The sequence below is a fragment of the Tyto alba genome, unplaced genomic scaffold, assembly GCF_018691265.1.
Source record: "Tyto alba isolate M040663 unplaced genomic scaffold, T.alba_DEE_v4.0 Super-Scaffold_9, whole genome shotgun sequence".
Lineage (NCBI taxonomy): Eukaryota > Metazoa > Chordata > Aves > Strigiformes > Tytonidae > Tyto > Tyto alba.
Window position 1 is genome coordinate 13,399,707 of NW_024881330.1, and position 20,574 is coordinate 13,420,280.

At 43.5% G+C, this 20,574-nt stretch overlaps 1 protein-coding gene across 6 annotated transcripts in view; it reads right to left on the reverse strand.

Annotated features, from left to right (window-relative positions):
* Positions 1-20,574, reverse strand: part of NTAQ1 (N-terminal glutamine amidase 1) — a 35,623-nt gene that overhangs the window by 11,768 nt on the left and 3,281 nt on the right. For 3 of the 6 annotated variants that reach the window (XM_042786044.1, XM_042786046.1, XM_042786049.1), the window contains 2 exons: positions 20,298-20,446; positions 19,845-19,969 (listed from right to left, as the gene is read on the reverse strand). In XM_042786044.1, coding sequence (XP_042641978.1) covers positions 19,845-19,969; positions 20,298-20,446 — 274 coding nt within the window. Of the gene's footprint in view, positions 1-5,577; positions 11,942-15,044; positions 15,359-19,844; positions 19,970-20,297; positions 20,447-20,574 lie in introns of those variants that run through there. The other 3 variants (XM_042786045.1, XM_042786047.1, XM_042786050.1) reach the window with 2 other exon arrangements.

Below are 20,574 nucleotides of genomic sequence, written 5' to 3' on the forward strand. Positions count from 1 at the left end.
CACAACTCTCTGGAAACATGGGACAGTCTGCAAGATCACCAGAGCCTTCTAAACAAGGGGATGAAGAAACTGTTGTTAAAGACACATTTTTTACTCAAACTTTTTTGAAAATATTCAACTCCATTTATTTTAATAAACTAAATTCTTTAGGGGGAATACTTGATCCTTTTAGGAATCTGTTGGGTGGGTCTGTGAAGTCTGTCTGTAATTCTTCCCATTTTCATGTTATTGCTGCTAACACCTTCACTCTTTTAAGAGCACTCAGGGATAAAATGGTGAGGCAGCCTGAAGCATGGACGACATCCTGCCTTGATCAATGATAACAAGTTAGCATGTATAATTCCTTGAAGTGTCCTCACTGTCTGTCTTGGAGCCTAATGAAGTAGCTTGAGGAAAAAAGCATTTTGAAAACTACTTACACAACAAATATTATGACTCAGCTTTGCTCCAACTTTCCCTAATCCTCAGTTTTGCTTTACAAGGGATGTGAGGTGAACCCCAGTCAATCATGTAGGGGGTTGCTTTATTTTTGACAAAGCCTGAGCTGCTCCTGTCATCAAAATTGCAGAAATTGGGAGAGCACTGTTTTCTAAAAGGCTCTATAAATAACTCATGTAGGTTCAAAGGCATTCCCTAAGCTGGAAAGACACGAGTTCACCCCTTGCCATTCTTGATGCATAGTGTACTGTGCTTTTTAGTAGAAAACAAACAAACTAATGCCTTTTTAATATGTTTTCCTTGGATTGTTTTTTTGGTCCCAGTCAGAATAGGCCTTGAACGAAGGAGGCAGCACCCACAGGTTTTGCAGCTGAGGTGGCAGGTCCAGCCTGGTCCCCCCCCGGGGGTGCTAATGCTTTCATGCAACGGTTGAAAGTGGGTGGTGGGACAGGAAAGGCACCCACTCCCAGCTTCACAGGATAAAAAAACAAAAAGCCCTGCGGGGTTTGCATGTACAGGTAGTGAAACACAGTCAGTGCAGGAAATGCAAGTTCCTCGTCTTCGCAGCACACCATGAATCTGGACTTTAACGGTGCTTTTGAGCATTGAGTTAAGCTTATTCTTACAGGCATATATTTTTATTTGTGAAGTACATAAACAATGATGCCTCTGTGGGTAAGTTTTGACAGGCACCGGTGTGTGACAAACTGTCAGCGATGGCCTAGAAGCTGCCTCAGTCCCTGCCTGCGCCCAGTGCTGGGCTGGGGTGGGCTGCAGTTTTGTTTTCCCCTTTCTTTTCCTCCACAAGCAAACCTTGCGTTTTTGCGAAGGGTTTAGCTCATGTTACAGGCCAAAAATCTCTTTCTCTCCTTCTCCCTGCTCTGGTGGGGCAGCCCAGCCTACGGTGAGTGTGTCAGAGGAGGGGACGCACCCGTGGGGCAATTGCCAGGCTTAACCTAGGGCCAAGGTCCAGCCCAACCATGATCCAGCTTAAGCTGATGAGAGTCCCATTGGGTCTGGTCATGACTGAACATGTTTAAATGGTTTGGTAGGTTGGGACCCAATGCACTGTGGCCTTGCCTTCCCAACAAGAGGTGCCTCCTGGTACCACAGGGATCGCTTTTCCCCTTGGCGTTTGGGGCAAACTCCTCAGCTGTGCCTGGGGGACATTTTGTCTGTGGGTCTCCCACCAGAACCTGACCACAGTTTTCAACATGGGTTAGCTCCTAAATGACTTTCTCCCAGTCTTTTTATAGCTCTTCCACTGAAGTGGAATTTATCCTTTCTTTTTTGGATATAGCTGGAGGTGTAAATCCAGACAAATATAACTCCTGAAAGGGGACCAACCTGTCCGTGCCACAGCTCAGCAGCGCCTGTGTTGCTGGTGGTGTATATAAAGCAACCAGGAGCCTTTTTAAACCTCTGAAACTGAAGTAATTTTATTTGTGTTTTTTTTTCGTTGCTTATAGACAATTAAATGGTTCTCCTTTAAAAGAGCTGGCTCCTGGTGGTAGGTAGAAACCTACAATCTTTCTCTTACCACACACTTTTATATTTAAAGCCTCTATTTTTAACCCAATGGTGGGATTCAGGGTTAATGCTCGTTAGATCTGTGTCTAGACAGTTGTGAAAAACAGGAAATGAACTACATTATAGTATGAAAGGAGAATTTAACCTTTTCTCTCCTCACTAACACATGTGATCAGGGAAAATATGTTACAGCAGAGTATTTTGGAAAGTTTAAGGAAGTAGAAAAATAAGAAGGGAAAAAACAAAACTGCTGGGTTTCCACAAGGCCTCGTGGGAATTATTTCACAGAAAGTAATGAGCCAGACTCTGCCCTCTGCTATACCCAGGCAGTAATTTGTTTTCTCTGGTCCCTGCGGGAAAGTTGCATTTTATTATTCCCTGCTTATGTTGAACATTCAGAAGAAAAAAACTGCTAAGTTAGCTGGTTTCACACACATAAACACACACCCGCACGTGTGGTAGCTGCAGGAGAGGTGCCACCGTGTGCCACTCATCCTCTGGCACCCGGAGCCAGGCACCGCGGGTTTGTAACACCCCTGGGTGTAACCCCTCCTCCTCAGGCTGCCTAAGTTTTTTGGTTTTGTTTTTTTTTTTTTTTTTAATATTTACAAAGTTATTTATTCTTTATTTGAATTAAAGGCTGCAAAAATGCAAAATTCCCCCACATGGCCCTTCAGGAAAGTAAGGCTTGCTGACCCCAGGCGGCAGCACAGCAGTCCTGCTCTGTCTCCTGACATAAAGGGTAAGACCCGATTTTTAAAAGACTGTTGCGATGACACCAGAGCATGAATTAAGCCTGAACTAGCGCAGTCAGCTCGTCTGCTTGGAAAGAGATGGAAAGCGGAGGCCTGGATGCTCTTTACCCACTTACCCGCCCCCCACCTCCTGCAAAATGGCTGCTGTTTGGATGCAAAACACGCCACAATCAAAAGCAGTGCTGCAAGCACCTTCAACGTTGCTTTCCTCAGACCCCTAATGTGCCCCCAACAGCGTATTTTCAAGCCTTTCTCAACCCTGGCCCGGGCCCCGGGATGAGCCAGCAGCCGGGAGCCCCAAGGAGGCTGCAGGGCCCGGGCCCTGCTCTGCTGCGAAACCCCTGTCCCCCCACCGATGCCTCATGTCCCCCCGCCTGTGCCCACTCCTCCCCGAGGGTGCTGCGGGCCCTCACGCCCGGTCCCGCTCGCACCCGCCGGCCCGGCGACAGCCCTCGCCCAGCTGGGTGCGTGTATCGCAAGGACCCCGCTTATCTCCTGCACAACTCGCCTCCCTCATCTGCAACTCTTTGCCGGAGCCAAATGTTTACGCTCACCGCACACGCTGTCAGCTGGCCAGAAACATTAATATCCCCCTGGCAGAGCAACAAAGCCTTCCCAAGGATCCTCCACGCCGCTCAGCCCGGGCTCTGCCGCTCCTGCCCTCCCAGGACCCCGCTGCATTTGGTGGCTGCTGGGAGCATGGAGGAAAGGGGGTTAGGTCCTCCTCAGGACCTGTTTATTTTGCTTCATTTTTATCGTGGCTGCTTTTAATTTGGAAGGCGCATGAATATGAAGTGTACAAATCACTGGAATAATACTGTAGCTAATTTTATGGTGTCTTTAACGCCATCCAAAAAAGAAAAGCAAAACAAAAAACAACAAACAACTTCCCTGCAATGGGGCAATCTAAACAAAGTTTTTCAAGCAATACAGTATTTGCCTGTATAGTTGTCAGTGTTTCCCCTGCCAGTTTGTCTTCCTAAAGGAACCAAGATTTGGCCCAGGTTATATCAGAAAAAAAAAAAAATAAAAAAAATCTTTAAATGGTTCCAAGGGGGTATAGGATATGGGGGACAATGGGAGGTGAAATCACTAGGACTGCAGTCGAGTGTTGGCTTAGGAGCCTCAGAAAAGAAAGGGCCATGATTTTTCCAGGTTTACTTGCTCGTGCCAGCGAGGGAGGGAGCGGAGCAGGAGGCCTCTCAGCCCTTACACCTGGCCAGGTAGCAGCAGCCAAGGTGTGGGTCCTCCTCAGGAACAGCCAGCTGCTAACGGGAGCGGTGAGGATGTACTTTAACGCTTCTCATTGCTAATGCTGAGGTGAGCTTAGCAAGCATGGGAAGCAACATCCACTGCAGAACATGCTGCTGTGACAGCAGCCATCTATATACATACACACAGAGAGGTACAGAGACACGTGCGTGCAGACATACAGACACACACTTAATAAAAGCTGTCTTTCAGAAGCCTTGCTCTGTAGTGTAAGGATGGACAATAATTTTGTCAGCAGCAGCTTTGCTTGAAGGAGAGGCTTTAGGACATGGATCATCATGTGGTGGGGAAGGAATGTTTCTGTGTTAATCATGAACCTCTTTTGTTTTTTTCATGAATATATTCTGCCTGATGTAAGTATAGCCTGCTTGGCAGTCTAAGACAGCCAGAAATGGTGTTTTATTTACAGAAGCGGTGGAAATCCAAAAAGGATATGGATATTCCAAGGGTCCTTATTTTGGTCCCTTCATGAGCCCACATTACCCCTGAGGTCTCCTGGCATTGAAGATTGATGAAGAAACCCCAAAGCTCCTCTTGCTGGCCAGGATGGGTTGCTATAGTACTCTCTCAGGTATCTCAGGAAGCGACTTTTACCTCCAGCCCATCCTCAGGTTACCAGATGAACTGCATCAGCTGGGATCTTGCATAGTACTTAATATTTAATCACCCTTTGCCCTCATTTTCTTAAGTTGGCAGTGAAACCCTAACTAGCCAGTGTGCCGCAGTACAGCAGTATTTTATTACAGAAAGCTTGAAACAAAGCTTCCACTGGCTAATCCAGCCGTGCTAATGGCTGTACCACTGGAGCTCCATAGCTCATTCTCCAAATGGCACGAAGCAGCAGCAGTGAGAAGCAGGTATAACGTTAATTGGGAGCGGGCTCTACTGCACTATGCAGGCAGGGCAGAGGACCTTACTGCAAGATATAACAATGCCCTCTCAGAGGAGACCAAGTGACAGTGAAGATGGCATCGCCTCTTTTGGACCCCACATGTGTGCTTTTGTCACATCTCGGGCCTCAGATGTCTTCAACGCTGGCCAAGCTCCACGTGTGGGTTTTTGCCATGGACTCCACCTGCTAAGCCAGGGCATTTGCTTATGGAATGAGCACAAATAATCCCCATTTCTGAGGATTTTTGTAAACCCAGCAAGCATCCTGAGTGGGGTGGTAATGCCCTGCCGCCTCCACCCCCTGCATTGCCCCTGCAGGGAGCCGGCAGCAGGGACACCATGGTCCCTGGCCAGGGCTGGGAAACCAGTGCCCATGCGGCCAGGGCTGGGCTGAGCCATTCCACAGCTGTGGATTTCGCACTGGTTCAAAGCTGGGAGACCACAGAGAGCATCAGCAGAAAGGTTTCTTTCACTCAGGCTGTGCAGCTGTGGGGAAGGGCGACTGCTTTGCCCCTGCTCCCACAGCCTCTGGCAGCAGCTTGGAGGAGGCTGGGGCTTTGCCCCTGTGCCCAGTGTGAGTTTGGAGAGGCTGGCAGACGGGAGCTGCTGGGACCATGTGTGGGTCTTCTCTGCTGGAAACGAAGCCCCTCACATGGCCCTTCAGATCTCAGAAACACTCAGCCTGCTTTGTTTTTCATTTATTTATTTATTTAATAATTATCAAATAAGTTAAATGAGAACGAGGGTTAAGGAAACAATCTTCCCAGTAAAACACTTCTGACAAACATGGCAGGTAAGGCACTGCAAATCCCCTCCAAGTCCTTTCTTCCCAACCTACTGCTAGGATAAAGGCAGGGGGAGCACCATGGGGGTGCCCCCCAGCCCGGAGAGAGGCTGGACCCCAGCAGCCCTCCCTTGCTTATTTTAAATCTCAGGACCGAGCTGCTTGGGCTCCATTTACTTTGTAGCAACTCCATGGTATGATGTATTTGAAAACAACTCTTGGCCAGACACATACCTTAGCATATTAAAAGGTATTTTTAGTACCTCTGGCAGAGCGGATCAAACTCTGCTTTCAGCTGTACTAAGACAACTCTATGGACTTTGCTGGCAGTGCTGGGTGTTCGTACTGAGGTAGCAGCTGGTAGGAGCTACTTGACTAAACAGTTGCATTTACTTCAAGCATGACAAAAACACACGCACAGATAAATGCTGGTGGGATTCCTGACTTGCAGCGGGCTGTATTTTCTTCCTAGGAGTGTGACTTTGCCTGATAAAAGTTTGAATTGCTGAAGAAACAGCATGATGTAGCAAGGAAAAAATACTCTGAATGTCGCCTCCTCGATTTGTGATGACTTTGTTTTTGCATTGGTATAAATATAACTGTGACCATTTCATACAGCAAAGTGCTCTGTGATGAGTACAGTATAAATAGCCGAGCTGATTACACTGGCTATAAACAAGGACTGGAAACCCTTGCCTCACCTCAGCAGTTAGAAACGGTGGAAGCAGAGGGAGCTTTAATACTAAATGGTTAAAAGCCGCAGCAGAACATTTTGTCGGGGTGGCTCCAAGCATGGAGCTGGTGCGCTGCCATTTCAGCAGCCGAGCTGAGACGGTGGGAAGCACGCCGCCACAATTGCATACTGAAAAGAAGGGAAGGCCGAGATAACTACCATCTTCTAACTGTGTAGGCTGTTTAAAAAAAATAACATATAATGATTCCTGCCTTATTGTAGTGTTTGAGTTCCAGATATAGCCTTGCATGGGAAGGCCAGTATGACACTGAACCAGGCCAAATGAGCATTTCCTGCTTTTAAGTAATATAATGTCAGGAATCCAGCTTGTCAGAAACACCCTGCTCATCTCCCTCTGCACCTGCACCAGACACTCAAAATGAGCTTCAGGTGAATAATGCTCCTTCACTCGGACTTTGTGAGTGACAGCTCACAGCTCAGGTCCTTTGAATGCTTATTTTTATCGCTATAAAACAAAGCTCGGTATGCCTCATGCCTAGGAAGTGGCTTAGCTCACTCAGAAACTCAGGGACTTGCCAGAGGCATTAGATAACTAAGTAAGATTTGTTTTAGCTGCCCTCAGTATCCAAGGTATTTCCTACTGTAAGTATAAGGAAACATTGAGGATACTTAAGCAACCATATTTGTTTATTTTAGGTCAAACTGGAGAGATTTTCCAGAACCACTACCGCAGCTGCACTTAAGTTGCTGAAAGGATGCATTTGTATGGAGTGCTTCGCTTCTGACTCCATGATCACAAAGGAAAACCTTCACTGAGAGCTGAGCTCCACGGGGAAGGCTACACACAGCTGCTGAGCAAACCTGAGCAGATGCCTCCAGACACTCACTCTGTGGGTATGCTTCATTAACCCTGGCCTCAACTGCGCCAACTCCTGCATAAAGAGGAAGCCAGAAGGAGGAAGAAAATCACCAGTATTCCCTCCCTCAAATTTCTGAGTGGGTAATTACCTGAAGACAGACGTCCAGACAGGTTTCACCTCAAGAGAAGAGGAGATTCTCTGAGCCTGTGAATCCAAAGTGTCGTAGGAGGGCAACCCCACCAAAACCAGAGCCATCTGCTCTGCCAGGTGATGTGTGAAGCGATGCTTTGCTGGTCCTCCCCGCTGGCAGTGTGCCTTGTGCTAGTCGCAGGGGACAGCCATCACCTGGGTCGTGGACTGTGTCTCAGTAATGGTTCTGCAACGCACCTGGTAGGAGGTAACTGTGGCTACTGCAGGGACATGGTGGGGTTTTCACACCTCCTACCTATTCCCCACAGCTTTCTCAGGTCATTCAACCCACAACCCATGTTTGCTGAAAAGGTGGGGGAAAAAACTACAGCACCATAAAACAGAAAAATTTGGACCAAAGTTATTCTAACAGAAGAAAAGTGGGCCCCAGAGATGGCCATTCTACAGTAAGTGTTGGGAGAGCAACAGTGCTTCAGTGCACGCATGAGGCTCTGTCTGGATGATGAGGGGTTGAGGAAAGGAGACCACGCTGGTCAAAATGTCCCGACCTGGGCTCTCATCCTGGAATCTGATTCATATAAATGCACCCTGGTGCCTCCCTGCAGCTTATTTAATAGCGCAGATCAGATTGCAATGTCCTGGGTGACTAAATTTAGCCCCTGAAATCCACAGATTGATAGGAAAGCAATTAGTCGGTTAACTTAAGGTGCCACATACCCATTTCGGCAGGGATTGTGAATACTGAACAGATCCCAAAAAACTGGTAGGTGCTTTGACGATGCTCACACATAGTCCTTGATGTGCAGGAAGGACGTGCACTGACATTAAGAGAGTCAGGCAGTCAAGGGCAATACATAACCCATTAGTGACAACCTCGCAAGATATGGATCACCTCTGCACTGCTGTCAGAATTATTTTTTTTTTAACTGTAACAGCTTCTGGCAGGGGTGAGTGTACAGGAGAGTGCCTCTGGCTAAGCGTCCCAGCCGGCTTGTCCACTGAATGCTGACTGCTCTCTCTGCTGGCCAACTGAGAAATGGTATTTTCTCAAGACAGACCTGGCTGTTTGTTTGCAGAAATATGCTGACCAAGCAAATACATGTCAGAAATATGGTGGTTTTTTCCTTAAAGTCCCCAAGAAGCAACTAAAAGAGGTTAGCTATTAAATAAACTATACTATTAACTAAAAAGCAGCAGCAAAGAGGAAAAAAAGTCAGGAGAGACATGGCTGTCCCATCTCATTCTGCAGCTTACTGCATCAACAGCCTGACAGAGGCAAGAACTACCTGTGAGTTAGGACATCGTGCCATTATGAGTATAAGGCTATCAGGGTCTTGCCCTAACACGTCTGGAAGTGAAGTGTTGGAGAATTTCCAGTGACCAACAGAATACAGAAGCTGGGAGACCATGGGATTGTAACTGACCTGAGGGCAGGGGTTTTCTCCTCACTTTGGTCAGTACCTGACTCAAGAGTGACCTAGTCCAAAAAGCCACTGCACAAGGGCTCTCAGCACATAAATGCTGTAATAATCACTGGACAACAGAAGGACTTCACTGTGGGAAAGGACAAGGTAAAGAAGTTTAAAAGGGAATGAAAAGCTAAGCTGCGCTAAGAAATAATTGTACTGAAAGTGAATAAGCAGCACATCTTTGTGCTGGACATATCAGGACATCACCTAGGCACGGGGAAGATTAAAAGGGCTGGTCTCTGCTAATTATGGTGAAGCAACTAGTTCCTGTTTGTATTTGGAACCCTAAATGAGCATTTGGTGTATTCCTGAATTCTGGCAGTACACCTGAAATGGTGATGAAATGCCACCAGGCTTGAAGGGCTACAGAGACAGCACAGCATCAACATCCTCAGCACTGAATTAAATAATCCTCTGGCTTTTACCTATCCCTTTGGAATGACAACTTTTTACAAGAGCTACAAAAAGATCGTTAATTTTAGAAAAGCTATCATCACACAGACCCAGCCTGCTACATGTAAAATTAAGCATCTGTTCAGAATGATTAGAGAGAAAAAGGACTGTCTCTTCACATTGATTATTTTTTTAAAACTTGCATGTTCTGAATAATGGTTGTGACTGTTCTCCTCCTTAACAGCCTTGATCCTGAAACTAGATTAAATCAGGCAGATTCTTGTGTCTAAGCCTCACTAAAGGGAGTGTGTCATGGATTTCAGGCACCAGAAACTAGCTGAGGATGGCAGCTCAGTATTTAAATCAAATGACATACTCAAGTAGAGAGAGATGAGAACCTAACGTTCTGCAACAACTTAAAGGGTCTGTTGAGGAATGTACAGGAACTCTGTGTATATGAGTCAGTCACTTGAAGGATAAAAAGTGCTTAACATAACCTGTTCAACTAAAACACGGATCTTTAAATTCTCAGTTCTGCTATTGTCTAACCTGGGCAGTGTGTGCAATGCCCTGGGCAGTGGGTTAGCCTCTATACAGAGCTGAGCAGGCAAATTTCTGCTGCTGTGCACACAGACAACCAATCTTGACATCACTCAAAACCAGTAAGTAACAACATCTTAACTCATTCAAAGCACACCTGCCCCATCAAGCATCATGCAGAAAGAGCTGTCATTTCATGCACCATCAGACCTTTTATGGAGGTGCATCTGGTTAACCTCAGAGCTGCCCCCTCTCAGGAGAGTTCTGAGCACCTGTGTGTCAGGAATCCCAAGTCCCATCATCTCTATCTCTTCTATTTAAGTTGGTTCAGAGAAAGAAGCTACAGATCAACTGTTCCACTCTGCAGATGACTGCCCCAACAACTGGCTCCCTACCTATCCGTAGTCCGTGCTGGCACCCAAGGAATCTGTGTGGTAGCAGCCTATCTGCATAGCCAACCAGCTGTGCTGCATCTGGCAACAGAAAGTATAAGTTTCTATATTCAACCAGCCCTTATGACACAGAAAAAGAGGTGTTTGGATGAAGTGAATCAATCCTACAGTTGTTCAATGGTCTGCCTCTGCTGTTAACATACTGAGTAAATTCTCTGAAACTGATGGGAGATACAGTAATAGAATATGTGGATAATAATACACCTATATAACAGTAATATACATGTAAACATCTTTGAAGTTTTTTTATTTTTTCGTAATTACAAATAAAGTGATCCCTTAATACTTAACACAGCTACTATGCTTTTCCTCACCAAGACTGAAGTTCATCACAAATGTTTACTGTAGTCTCAATCCCAGTAGGTTTGCAAGGCTTGAATGGATAAAGCCCTGAGCAGCCTAGTCTGACCTGATTTGAACAGGAGATTGGACTAGAGACCGCCTGACCCTTCTAACCTGAATTATTCTACCAGTCTGTCATTGTATGATATGCAAGTATATAAAGTAGACCAGGTCTAAAACCAGAGAATTAAATACCCCATTTTAGCCTATTTCTGTAATCCCATATTTAGGGCACTCTTCTAAAACGCAAGAGACTGCTCCAAATCCCACATCAACGTGATGGCTTTCCTAGGTTCTCCTGCAAGGATGCAGCTGGGTATCACCTCTAAGGAAATTCAGCAGCAAATGACCCTGTATGGGGGAGGCTTTCTCATTCCCTTCCCCCAACCATATGTTCCTGCTGATTTCCTTAAACCAGCAAGAGCAGCTGTCTGACCTCATGGTAAGCCAGTTCAAGGAGCTAAGAGGCAAAACAAAACAAAAACCAAAACTTTACTTCTTTCTGTCATTTAGCTCCCTACCCTGGATTACTATAGGGTCAGACAAAACCCAAGTGCAAACACACAAGGGCAGGTGAGAATGCACAGCCAGTGTAAGAAGGAAAAGCACATGCATCTTCCAGCAACCATCAGCACTGGAACAGTTTAACTGAAACGGTAAGCATTTAATTCTCCCCTTGTACAGCACAGAAAACTACCTACCTGGTATTACATAGTGCTTGGTAGGTAAAGATTGTACTGCTAAATCTATGTTTCCTTTGTGGGTCTGGCTTTCAGGCTTCTGCTAAATAAGCCTAACTGATAAAGTTAGTGACTAAACTGAGACACACTGTCTGTTTATGTAAGTGATAGAAATTATAACATAAAGAAAATATACTCACTTCTAAAATGTAGCGACATTTAACAATTTGAGCTACACTGTTCAGTATTTTATGCATGTATTTTTCCAAAAGCTTTTCATACAGCATGCAAATGTTCTTTTCAATTTGGGCACAGTAGATGGAAAAGTAATATGCTTATGGTGGGAACTCTCCCTTTGATTTGACATACTAAAACCCAAGTTCATTCTTACATATTCAAAATAAAAGTTTTTATTTAGTTCATGGTATTTCTGATTTGGTATTCTATTTGCCCAAATACTTATTCCATGTAAAGAAATGTAAACCATAAATACAGTGTAAGAGCAGCATAACACGCACCCACTCAAAACAGAAGCATGGAGAACTTCTTTGTTCACTTCACTGTGCTTCCAAGGAATAGCTGTAATCAGTCTGTTTGCCAAATTGATGCACAAAGTCTGGAAGTGGGAACACTGAACCCCATCCCACTTTGGGATTCATACTGATGAAATCATCCAAGTTCATCTTGGAGTCTAAAATAGGACCATAAAATGGAAATATTTAAGTTCCCGATGCAGCTTCTGTAGCACAGGTATACATCTATCATGAAAATGCCCCCAAACCCTCTTTGATAGTTCAGTTCAAAATAGCAGAGTTCATAGCCCACTTGCAGAGCAGCAGTCCAGGAAGATTCTGCAAATTGTACAGTGCTATGAAAATATCTATTTCCAGTCTCTGAGATGTTGCTTTCGCCCCCGATCCCTCTCTCTGCCCATGGCAATAATCACATTACCAAATCAGTAAGCACCCTTACTCATTAGGGACTAGTGAGTAAGAAAGAGTAAGATTTTTTTTTTGCTGCAACAGCAGTCTAGAAGGGTCGAGTAGTGTCAGAGAATTGGAGTGCAAGTAACAACCAACCCAGGGAACTGCGATATAACTGGTGCTTGTAGTCTCCCTACAGTCACGCAAATCTGCTTACTCAAAAGCAGGGGAGATACTCTTCCCCCATTAAGTTCTGAACCAAAGTCAACAGAGTCAGCTTTCACACTGGCTACAGAGGAAGTGGATCAGAGCACCAGTCAGAATTGCAAGTTGCTTGGTGTCTCTCAGAAGCAGTAAGTCCCTTGGCAAACCTACAATTTGTTACTCCCCAGGCTACAGTATTTGCTCCCTCTCTGGCCCTGAAACACGGAATGAAGTTGGAGAGGGGAAAAGGTTAACTGCCATAGTTTCACAGAAAAGTATGCATGACTGCTCATTGCCAGGAGTCTGATCCGCTCTGACCCCCGCAGGAGAGGTAGGAACCATTCTGTCCTGTTCATGGATCCCAGGGAGCTCAGTGCAAAGTGCTGGTGTGCAGTTTTGCGTTTAGGTGCCTTACACATCCTTTTTCTGGAGCTGGTCTGGTACAAGCTTTTCTGACTCAAAACCATGCTGATCAGAGGTTTCCCATTCCTCAGCCTATTCAGCTCTGACTACAAACATCCGTGGGCTTGTTGTTTTATGTTCTCACTGACAATCTGCGCAAATAATCTTTTAAAATGCCCGTTAAAAGAAAACTGGAAGAGAATGAGTTTAAAGAACAGAGTGGGAGAGCCATTGGATTTACTGTTATAGCTTTCCTGCTATATTTAAGTATTTATTTTAACATGGATGATTCATGTGCACATTTAAGGATTAAGAACCAAACAAGAGTAGGCTCTAATGAATGGATTAGGAAATCCATAGGATGGAATTTGCTTCAGCTGCAAAAAGTTTGTGTAATTAGGCTCACCATTATGGACAGCATAAGTGAGGAAGGGAAGACAATGTTCCGGAATCCCAGACCCAGGAGTCCCAGCCGCAACCCAGCCCCTGAAGCCCTCTATTTGCACATCTACACTATGGCACAGCTTTGTGATTTGCCTAACCCCAGCACTCACCACTTCTGAGGTCTAGCCCCTAACCCTTTTCTTGTTAACCTGTTTGGGCTCTGAACTTTGAAAATCCTTACATTCAGCCAAGCACCTTCCTACTGCTGAAATGAGTCCAGCAGAACAGGGCCAATTTCTGCCTGACTACGCAGGGATTTAAAATAGCACAAGCTCAGCAATTTGTTGTAGTAGCTCAAGAACAATTAGTAGTGGGTAACAGCTCTTGCTTGCTGGCAGTCTGGTAAGCCTGTTTTCAAATTCTCAACTTGTCTTTTCCTCCCTGATGCTTTTATTTTAAAATTAATGTGATTCTTCATATAGTTTAAGATTTGAAAGATAAATAATCCCCTGCTTTATGTGCACTGAGCATAGCGGAATAATAATTTCCTAGAACTGTTCTATGAATGGCAAAGAAGCCCAAAGGGGATTGTTCCAGTAGAGTTAAAAACACAGCTGCTGTTGTTAGCAACTTGGAAGTTGCTGTCACAATGTCTGTAGGAAGTGAAATACTCTTAAATTCAGAAGGATCGTGGCAGATCATAACACAGTCCATCAAAGAAGTTTAATGAAATGAAATATTGTTTTAACAAAGCAAACAGGAATATTCCTGTGAAAAGAGGATGGTCTATGAACCAGTCAGTAGATGGCACTGAAGCAGTATGAGAGCTATCCATAGGAAAAAACAGTGCGAGAACTCTCCTGTTTTATTCAATTCAGGAGGCAATAGTCTGTCTATGCCACTCTCCTTACTCATGTGGTGTATCTAAATGCCATGCATGTTATGTTAGACCCTGCAGCTTTAGGAAACAGTTCTGCAAAAATGCACAAGAACACCAAAAAGCCCTTTTCCTAAATCAGATGAAGAGTAACAAGCAGCAGAATTTACAAGAGAGATATCTAGATGTTACAGTTGACAAACCAGGAGGGTTTCTCCACAAAAGCAAGGAGGAGAATGATTCATATAACATTCATACAAGGTCAAGAGCAGCAGAATTTTTTTTTTTTTTTTGAAGATTTACATTATACTTGCAATCCTCCTCATGTGCTGTGGCTATTACACTAGCTCGCATTTGTGCATGCTCAGAGCTAATCTTCCTCTTTGACCAAACCCACTTCGTTACACGAACACACTATCAATGAGAACTAGTTGGTGCATTCTGGGATACTTAAAAAATTTTCTTTTTTTAATCAAGTCTGACACTTTTGCCCTGAATGGGGACAAAATAAAAGGTCATGCACCATCAGATGTCATTGTTAGCCACGATACTTGTTTCTGCCAACGGTAGTTAGAAAGAAATGTTTCAGCCAAGGCTCAGCTTGGCTCGAAGACCCTGGACTAACTCTGCATAATGACAGCTGCCAAAGGGCTGCTGGAGGTGAGCAAGTCTGAATCAAAGCCTCCAAGATCAGCTCTGCTGCTACCTAACCTTGTGAGCACCTAAAATACTTAGAAAGTTGGACTCTTCAAAGACTTGTGTAGGTCTTTACAGTTCTCTTCAGATCCCCCTCCCTTGCCTGAGGAGGGAGAGAAGTGTTTTAGCAGGAGAGTCAACAAGGCTATCACCACACTGGGCTGGAGGGTGCTGTCCCCACAGCCCAGACAGCACTGACTGCGCAAACCATCCTGGTCCATCTCGGTGTAAAACAAAGCTGGTCACCTTAAATTATCTTTCACAGAAAGCGGTGTAATTTCAATAAGCCACTCACAGAATTTAAATACTTCTGTCCTTAGATGTACTTTTATTGGCTCTATCCAGACTTGATTCTTTACTTCCACAAAAGTTCATGAAGTAAGGACCTAACTTGATACTGGAGTTTTATTCTCAAGTGAGACAAACAGAAGGTTCCCATGAAGTGCATATGAGCTACTTATATCCATATCAGTGCTTAATTTTTGCTTTCACTGTGATCCTACCACCACCTCAGGAGATAAATACTGCAGATATCTGCCTGGCCTCTGTCTAGTAGCTCTCCTGTTATGCAGATGTGTCATACACAGTGCCCCCAGAACTTCTCAGCTGTTCTTCTCATGCTCTTCAAAACAAAATTAAAAAAAAAAAAAAAAGAACAAGTAAAACCTTGTAATTTACAACTACCAGGGATTTTAAATAATAATAAAAAGAACAATAAGCCTTTACAAATCAATCCTGCCAGTGTGCTACCGAACACCTAGGGAGAACTGAAATTCAAATCAATGCTTTTCAGTGTTAGAGCTGATGCTCATAGTGGTATATAAGCTGTAAGACCATCTGTTCTGAGTAATTTTGAAATACACTGTTCAAGCTGTATTTTACACAGGCTTGCAGTAAGGAGGGCTGATCTCATCAGGACTCGTAAGTCAAGTAGAATCAGACCTCAATTTGTGGAGAGAAGACTTAAAAGAAAACCCCAGGCTAGGCTTGCCAGCGCTAGAATGATGAATCTGTGTCCCAAATTGTACCTTCTTAATTTTTATTATTTGAACAAAATACCAGACTCACCCCTATTTTCTTTCAACAGGAAGCCACTGGCAACCAGGTGGGACCAGGGGAATCTGCTGCAGCTCAGGTATGCTTATTCCAGCAGAGCTGCTATGAGGATAGGGCTGGGGGAGAAAGCACCATGCACCCAGTTAGGTTAGCCAGCTTCTCCTGGCATGCACAGCAACAGAGCAGAACAGAGGCCAGAGCAATGCCAATAAGAAACACAGAAGCCTAACTCCGGGAAATGGCTAGAGCAGAGCCAGTTGCAAAAGCCTAATGCTTAACATGTGAGTTCTGATGAGATAATGAAGAGTTTGAGGGTGTTTGGAGTTTTGGGTTTTTTTTTAAAATAATGCTGAGACTCTTTAAAAAAAAAAAAAAAAAAATCACCTAGTTCCAGCTTCAATTTTTTTAAGCATGGGCTGGAATTTATGACTCAGGACAAGCTTATTTTAGGAGGTTTATTTTGCAACCCCATGAGCAGCACGAATATAGTTTAAGAATTACTCCTTTTGAGTTAGTTGTGGGGGAAAAAAAAAAAATGCTTAATTGGTAACTGATAGATTCCTCGATTCGATTCTAAAAGGAATGTCATGGTCATTAAACATTACCTGGTACACTTCCCAAAAAAGGATCACTGGTCCCAGTATCCTATCCCAGCTCCACACTGAGTAATATCCTACAAATGGTCTTATTTAGCTCACATCTGAATTAGACACTACAGAATTTCCTTTTCCAAAGCACCATATTCAGGCTTAACAGCTGCTCTGCTCTGGAAGAGGCAATATTTTAGTATCAAGGGGAAGCATTCTTGTCTTTTTAAGTTTACTAAAAGCTTTAAAACCAAGTGGGATAAGGAAAGCTGTGTACATAAATGTAACTAATATGCTTTAACACAGAGCAAATTGTATCAACACAACAGTATCGAAGTGCTGATTATATTTATATACCAAGAGATCATCGGCACCTTTCTTTAACAGCATGATGCATTAAAAAAAAAAGACTGATACATTTTTATGGTATTTTTTCAGTCTTCAAACATTTGTTTAACGTCGAAGACAACATACAGCAAACAGAACTAATATAAAAGTCTTATATGCTTTTGTAATCATCTTCTCAAGAGCTTAAGAATTTGTCTGCTCTAAATGACAGCAAAATAATAACAATGCTGTGATCTAAATAGGTCTCACAATTGGATACTAGAACAATATGAGGTCAATTCTGTCAGCCATTAAATTGCAGTCACCTCTAACATTAAATATGTAAGCAATTTAATCTTATGCAAACATAAATTAATACAGAAAGCAGAGTACTCTAAGTGAAATGGCAGGGAGAAAACAGTTATCTGCAATGGAATTCGGCATGGATGTGAACATTAATACCCCAGGCTCTCTTATGATAAGAAAAGGTCTGCCACCCAGTTATCCATTAAGTTTAAAATAAGGCGTTTTTATGCCTGATAAAACTGTGCTGAGACATTACTTTACCAGTCTCTCAAGGAAGAGAATTACAAGGTCCACTTGTTGACAGCAATGCTGTCTGAACCTGTATGCTGGCCTGCAGGACACACGCTCATCTACAGAACCGCATCAGTGAAGCACAGAATTCGGATTCAGCTAAAATTCAAAGCAGACACTTGTTCCACAACAGTTAAACCCAGACTCCTCACTGACTTACAGCACTGTGCACACCAAAGCACACATTGTTGAGGTGTCTCAAGTGACTACAGGGAAGACAGAAAAAGAAACTGGAGAAACTAGTACTGAATGAAAGACAACTTGAACTAGGCATCCTAGATCTGATACAACCTATTCCTGTTCTCACTCAGATCTTGAAGCTACCTAGTGAACGACCTTCCACCTTCAGCAGGTGCAGGGTAACCAGTTTCTCTCATCTGCAACATTCAGCCAACTGACCAGGAGACCAGAGTGCATCAGCACAGAGCTGGAATACTGTATCCAGTTTGAAGCTCCTCAGTACAAAAAAAAAAACAAAAAAAAAAACAAACAAACAAACAAACAAACAAACAAAAAAAAAAACACAAAAAAAACCCCACAAAACCAAAACACAAACCACACACCAAACCAAACAAACACTGACATACTGCAACAAGCAGCCCAGAATAGGAACATCAAGTTGTTTGGGGAGGGAGAATGTGATATTCAAGGAGAGGCTGAGAGAACTGGGCCTGTTTAGCCTTAAACAGAGAAGGTGAAAGGGAAACCTTACTGATATCTACACATCTACCTGATCAGAGGACACAAAGATAGAGCCACAGCTTTCTTGGAGGAGCCTGGAGACAGGACAAGAAGCAAAAAAGGCAAGTTGGAACATGTGAAATTCTGAATATGTATTATGAATTTATTTTTTTTTTTTACCATGAAAGTTATTAAATATTGGAACAGATTGCCCAGAAATATGGTGGAATCCCCATCCCTGGAGATGTTCAGGACGAGACTGGACAGAGTGCTAAGGAACCCCTGTTTTGAGCAGGTGTTGGACTGGATGACCTATGGATGTTTCTTTCAGCACAACAAGGTACAGAGCAAAGAAATAAAGAGGAATAAAGATCTATGTATCTTTCACTATCTACCAACATCACAGAGGCAATCTGGAGGTTGGCTGAGATCATGTGGCTGCTGCTCATCAGGTAAAGCTCAACCAAGCAAGACAGATAAGGGGAGTTACAGGGTTTGCAGCTATGGAGTCATTCACTACAGCTGGAGATACATGTACACATTGGCAGCTGCATCATTCTGTAACTTACTAGCCCCAAGTAATGTTTTCTAGTCTTCTGATCTGAGTAGAATTTTTTTCACCTTCCTGGTCTGGCCTGATCTATATTCTTCACACTTTCATTACCTCTCAACTGTCCCAACAAGAAGGTTACCACAGGCAAAATGTCCTCAGCACCTAAGAGCCTCCAGCTAACAGTGAACTGTGAATTGCAGTTTGGGCATTCTCCACTCACTACACTACCTTTGTATAAAACTGTACTGGAGATAAGGACCAAGATACAGAATTTAAGGTGCTTCATAACCTGGATTGTCTAGAAAACACCTAAAACTTCACAATAAAGACTGCTCCTGCCCATTTTCATAATTCATTTATATTCTTGTGAAACATCAAGCTTCCTTGGAAGCCAAAGCAAAGATTAGCTTCCCACCAACTTAAAACCACAATAAACTTGGACCTAAACCAAAACATGTTTCTTTGACCCTGCCTTCTAACATAAATACATAGCAGCACTACATTATTAAAAAAGAAACAAAACCAAACATGCAGAGTAATAACATGAAAACTCTTTCAAAGCAAAATTTCAACACACTTTTCTCCATCTGGGAAGAAAATGAGAGAACAAACAAACACACGGCAAACGTTAGCCAGTTTGCCAAGCACATGATTAGAATAAGCTGAAATGCTGTGTGATAAGAATGGCTTAAGCAGCTCTACAGAAAAGAAGAGATGGCAAGTCTTTACTTCTCTGCTTGGCCCAGAGGCTATTATCTAGACAATCACTTAAAGAGGCTTAAGGCTTGGGGAAAAAATTTGCTGACTTGCCAGTTTGCCTTAAAGTGTCCTCAGGTCCATTCACCTGGTAGGAAAACCTCAAACATCTCATGCAGGCAAACCCAGCATGCTGAGCAGTGCCTGAAAACTTCCATCAAAATAACCTCCTCTGGCAGGATGGGACCTGCCAGCTAAAGTGTGCTATAATGTGTGTTAAAAATTCACCTTGTGATCCTAATGAAATTATTTGGCCTCTTTACCTCAGTTCCCTGCTGCAATGAGAGAACAGTCTTACCTCTCGTTCTCTGCTCAGTTTATGAAGATCGGGAATTAATGTTTGATAATGGTAACTGCCAGGAGGCATGACAGACTTTACATGTTCAGAAAAGGAAGTGCCAAATGCTTCATAGCGCTTTTTTTTCCATATGAAATAAACTAGCTGGATGTGCTTCTGGACACATGCTATGGAAGTGTATTTAATTCTCGTGTGCATCTTGGACTATGTCATTCAACACTGTAAGAAGGAAGAAGGAGCTCTGGCAGTTTACCTGCAGTTTCAATGCAAGGGTATGAAGGAGGAGGTTTCTGCCATTTCCCATTTGCATCTTTCATATGAGATCTGTCTGAAGCAAATGTCTTCAAGTACAAATCTGCTCGAATCATTCTGATTTTCCTAAATAATAATGCAAAATTGTATCAAAAGATGCATGTATACATTACTGCATTAGTCACTTAGAACAAGAGCCCCTTCCTCCCATCAAGGAGCACTAATTTAATTAAATACATAAATCAACAATATAGTGCCAAGCAGTTAACAAGAAACTACAGTAGGAAAGAGAAGGGCTTTTTATGACTAAGGTAAAGAGCTTTAGAAAAATAACACAGTGCATTTATTTTACTGGAGGTTAGCAAAAATCTTCTGTCACTATGCATCCACAAAGAAAACTTCAGCTGTGACTTCATGAAATGACATTCATGGTCTTTATCTTTTATGTTGTCACCTGTGAAATTCTGGATGAAGGCTGTCATCCAACCTGAAGGCCTCCACACTGTACACATCAAAAGGACACGGAAACGGCAACACTGTGTCAAGATCATAAATGAAGTTCTGCTCCCCACTGGAAACATGAAGTAGAATAACATGGTAGTCCTGGGAGGAAGGATAACTGCCATTAGTTAAACAGCTGTTAATGAGAAACTGGCAACTGGAGTGAAAAAAAATGCTTCCTAAATGCAGAAACTACAGATCCTTTCTTTAAATCCTGCTTTCTGCCCTTC